The sequence below is a fragment of the Pyxicephalus adspersus genome, chromosome 10 (genome assembly GCF_032062135.1).
Source record: "Pyxicephalus adspersus chromosome 10, UCB_Pads_2.0, whole genome shotgun sequence".
NCBI lineage: Eukaryota > Metazoa > Chordata > Amphibia > Anura > Pyxicephalidae > Pyxicephalus > Pyxicephalus adspersus.
In genome coordinates, this window is record NC_092867.1 from 22701637 (window position 1) to 22706320 (window position 4684).

The following is a 4684-nucleotide window of genomic DNA, read 5'->3' on the forward strand; positions in this document are numbered from 1 at the left end:
GGTTTGTAGTGCCAAATGTCAAAGTTTAAAAGTTATAACAAAGAAATATCCATCTTACCATCTCTGCATACACACTGAAAGTCCCTTCAGCATAGCTGTTAAATTTCTTCTCCACTGCAGACAGTCCCAGCCAAATGTTGACTCTCAGCTCGGCAGGAATCTTCACACCTTGGTTCTTATCCATTGGGTACTACAGCCAATTTCAGAGAAAACACACCAATGTTAGAAGGAAATAGATTGATGGAAGACATTTACATTTCAGGGACTATAACTTGCTTTCTACCTGTAGGAAGATGGTCTGGGTCTTTCCACAGTATCTTCCACAGGCTTCATCACTGGTGGTGGAGAAGAGGATTTGATGGGCTGGGATGCGAGCACAAGCTAGTCGCTTCTCTGCTCTGATCATCCAGATGATCACATCCGGCATACTGTTTTGTGGCTGAAAGATATTTTTAGGCAAGGTCAGGTAATAGTAATCAGATAGTGACAATGCATTCAATTATAAAAGATTTGTACAGGTAGTCCCCGGAGTTAAGTACATCCAATATACGAATGACTCCTAGATATGAACAGGGCTTCCCTGCTCATTTGTGTGCAGGGCAGAGGCTTGATGGAGGAGTGGGCTGTTCGCATGACTTCTGCAACCTCTTGTAATTCTTTAATGACTAAGAAACTCTGCAGTTGTTGCTTTTGGAATATCAAAGCACAGCTTGCTCCAGAATTTATTGAATGTCTGAGCTCCATAAAGTTTTTTATTTTATTGTTTTGCTTTGTTTGTGATTAATTCAGAGTGAAGATTTTTATACAGCAACTGACACCACGCTGCCTAATATGTTGAGACAAACATCTGTCCTAATTGCATTTATTAAAATATTGTTCAGACTTGCATACAAATTCAACTTAAGAACAAACCTACAGTTCCCATCTTGTTTGTAACCCAGAGACTACCTGTATATTTTATATATTAATCCCCAGCACTGCTTACGTGACTATGCCTACCCAGAGTAATACTGCTTAAAGGGACACAGGTTTAAGGGATGCCTTCAAAGACATGTACAACTTGTTAATATTAGGACCAAATGACACCCCACAATTGCCAATCCATACATAGAATAGTGTGTATAACCCTTAAAAAATACAATACAATGCATCACATAATTCGGGATGTAAATTCCAAATCTTCACTTTTTCGCCTGAATTTATCCATTATAAAAGTCCTATACAGTATCCAAAAACAAAACCTAATACTTTAGAAGGATAAGCTAAAGAAATGCTAGACACCATTATAATTAACAGAGCCTAAAATTAGTACAAAACTAGCCAAAAACCACACAATTCCTAATGACATAATTAGATTTGTTTTTTAGAACGTTAACAGAAAATTCTAGACATTGTAGGGGCATAGTATCTAATGGTGCCACCCCGACCTTTAATAAGATCACCTCTATAGGGGTTGCTTGCATAGGTTGATAAGAGTCCACATCTCCAAACACATAATAGCAGTATACTGACCTCCTCAGATATCTGTTGCAGTCTTTCCAGCCAGTCCTCGATTTCTGGCAGTGTTGCCTTTACATCAGTGGCTTCTTCTCTCATCCTCAATGCAGCTTGCCCAATTAACTGAAGAGATGTCTGTCTGAGCTTATTTAATTGAATGTCTAGAACTGTGACATTTGATTTCCCTTCCAGAGAGGGGAAAGGTTTCCTAAAAAGAGGAGGATGACATTATTTTTTAAATTGTTTATTACAGATAAAAAAAAAATACATAAATAATGTGCATGCACCAGGCAAGCATGTATAAACTATGTTTGCAATTGAAACACATTAAAGTACATACATAATGTCTTCCAGTATCTGGTCAATTAGTCTTAGCCATATCTCTGCCAGCCGAGCCTCGGGAATCTTTGCCAAGATAGCCGATTTTAAGGTGGCAATGTTGGATTGCTGTAAACATGATTTTAAAATATTTTAATGGAAAAGTAATTAAACATAGCAGGTAAGTGCATCAAGATAAGTTAGTGTTAATCCTGAAAGGATTTAGTGAAGAGCAGAAGGAATTGTTGTTATGTTTTACATTTTCATTCTGTATTTATCTTACCAGACGTTCTGCCATAGCCAGCAAAATGTTGACAACATCTAGACGATGACTAATGTCTTCCCAGTAAGAAGTTAGTGTTACTACAGGTTTAGTGGCGGACCATGGGAGATAGTAATAGTGGTTACCTGCAAGAGTACAGAAGTTATCTTTCAGACTTTTACTGCATTTGTATCCCTGTGGCTTGCCAATAACTTCAGTTTAAGACACATCTGACTTTCAATACCAACAGGTGAACCTGACCTGTAATTGACCAACCTCCAACCTATATTTGACCTGCTTCAAGAAGGTTTTGAATTGCCATAGATTTGTTTGAAAATGCCAAGTCCATCTGACAAGAACAAAAACCCTTAAAGACAGGCAGTAATAATGTTTAGCATATTTGAAACATAAGTGCCTAAGAATAATTAAGATCCATTATACTAGGACAATGTCAAGAAAAAAAATTAAAAGGTTTCTGTGAAAAATTACTCATCTAATCCTTTTAGGGTAGCTATTCCTAAAACACTTCACATGAAGAATAAACCTACTGGGACCGGTCCATGACTTTCTAAGAAAGTTAGAGCTGAGCTGTCTATTAGAAGCAGCATGTAAGGCCATTTTGTGGCAGATCCTAGCCTGAACGTTAGTTTCCATCGCAAGATAAAAAGTGTAATTAGCTTTATTGTTACTTTTTTAGCATATAGCTGGCTTTTATACAGTGTTAGGCAACACAGGCTAATGCATGTTTAATATCTACCTAACAAAAAAATACTAATTTTAAAGTAAGCATAGCAATTCAAGTGGGTATAAGGGGTCTGTCTTATGTAGCAAGGTTGATGCCAGTCCTGAACATCATATAATGGTCATAATAAATTGTAAATGCTGAACACCAACAAATAGGTGTATATTATCCGTGAACACAGTACTGGTTGTAGCAATTCAGCTTTCTCTAAACCATTAAAAACACATACAGGTTCTTCAAAAAGAGGAAAAATAAATTGCTACTTTTAGCAGCACACTATTCACTCACATGATGCTATAATTTATTAAAATACTGTCAATAGGTTGCCTCCAGCTTGCTATACTTAAAAGTCTAAAATCGGAATTTTTGGGGGGTTTATGGATTTGACTCAGCATTATATGCTTACTGTCCTTACAACCATCTCAATGCCACTATTTAGTTATTGTTAATCAGGTGTACCTATACATATTTACAAAAAAAAAATGTTCATAAAAGTGGTATGTGACAAAGTTGCATAGTGTATAGAAATAAATAAAAAGAAATACCATCAAATATTGCACGGCTGTACTGAGTTGTTGATGCAAGGGGTTTACAAGTGCTATCAAACTTGTTGCCATAATTTCCAATGCTGACTTCAAATTGTACAGCTTCACCAATATCCTGTAACATGGAAGCGGAGTGGAAGACTGCGCACAAGCTAAACTTTCGCCGGCGTTGATATCTCTGGAAAGAGCAAAGTGGATATTGGTTCAATCAGAGATAAAGAGTAATTTGAGTTGTTACATTACAAACAGTAGAGATTCTTCCAATAATGATACTTAAACACAGCTGTGTTTCAGAAAATTCTATTTGCAGGCACCATGGAGCGATGCCTCCTCAAAGTTCACAAAAGAAGCAATGAGGTTGTTCAAACTGGGTATCTCAGTAATTTGGCTCTCCTGCCGATACTTATGTTCATTGGACATTAGAATACATGAAAGCCTATTGAGTCAGCGCTGGAAGGAGAAAAAGCAGGGAATATATAGGAATATATAAATATTTCAATGACAGTGGCTTAGAAATCAAAATGATTTTCTACTTATAAAAATGTATTTTTTTAAACAAGTATAAATATGGAATGTTGGTTTGGAGTATAAAATAGCTGTAACTTTGTAATTTGAAGACAGCAGCTAAGCAGCTTCCCACCTATTACATGGAAATTCAATGCACGGCAAGCAAAGCACACCAATATTATTATGAAATTGGTAATGTAATATTACACATACTATGAAACTGTATAATATTACTGTCCACAGTGACATAAATTACCTCTACAACAAGAATATCATCGCTGGGGATATCCTCAATCTTTTTACCCGGAGTGCCATCAAGCTTGGTTACCAACTCTACAAGGAGTCTTCCTCGGTAAGATACACCTTCTCCCTATACAACAAGAAACAATGTAAAGTATAAATAATATAGTACAAAAAGTAACACCAGCAAGTATGTCATTAAGAGTTTTTCTAGCCTTTTTTTGTTTTGGATAAAGCAAAATAGCTTTGTCATGATTTGTTGTGGTCTGTGTTCCCCTGCTGGGAGATTCACTCTCTACCACAACAGTGTTCGCTGGTGCAGAAACTAATGATAAAAAAGTGACCTGTTTTGGTGAAAGTTCTCCAGGAGGAAGTTTGTCCTAACTTTGGACAAATCTCCCCTTGTGTCTCTGGGAAATGAACATTTCTGCAATAAAACACATACTAATAACAGAAAATAACTCCCCTATTGTATCTAGAACGAAAACAAAGCTTTGGCTATAAATACACTTTTAAGTGTTTGGTCTGGCTAATAAAAGTTTAAAAAAATTTTGTACTCACACCTACCAATTA

General features: G+C 36.4%; 1 protein-coding gene across 1 annotated transcript in view; it reads right to left on the reverse strand.

Annotated features, from left to right (window-relative positions):
* Positions 1-4684, reverse strand: part of MYOF (myoferlin) — a gene marked incomplete in the record, with an annotated part of 89995 nt that overhangs the window by 38662 nt on the left and 46649 nt on the right. The window contains 7 exon segments of the mRNA XM_072424870.1: positions 59-190; positions 284-439; positions 1513-1705; positions 1838-1944; positions 2099-2223; positions 3365-3542; positions 4128-4241. Coding sequence (XP_072280971.1) covers positions 59-190; positions 284-439; positions 1513-1705; positions 1838-1944; positions 2099-2223; positions 3365-3542; positions 4128-4241 — 1005 coding nt within the window.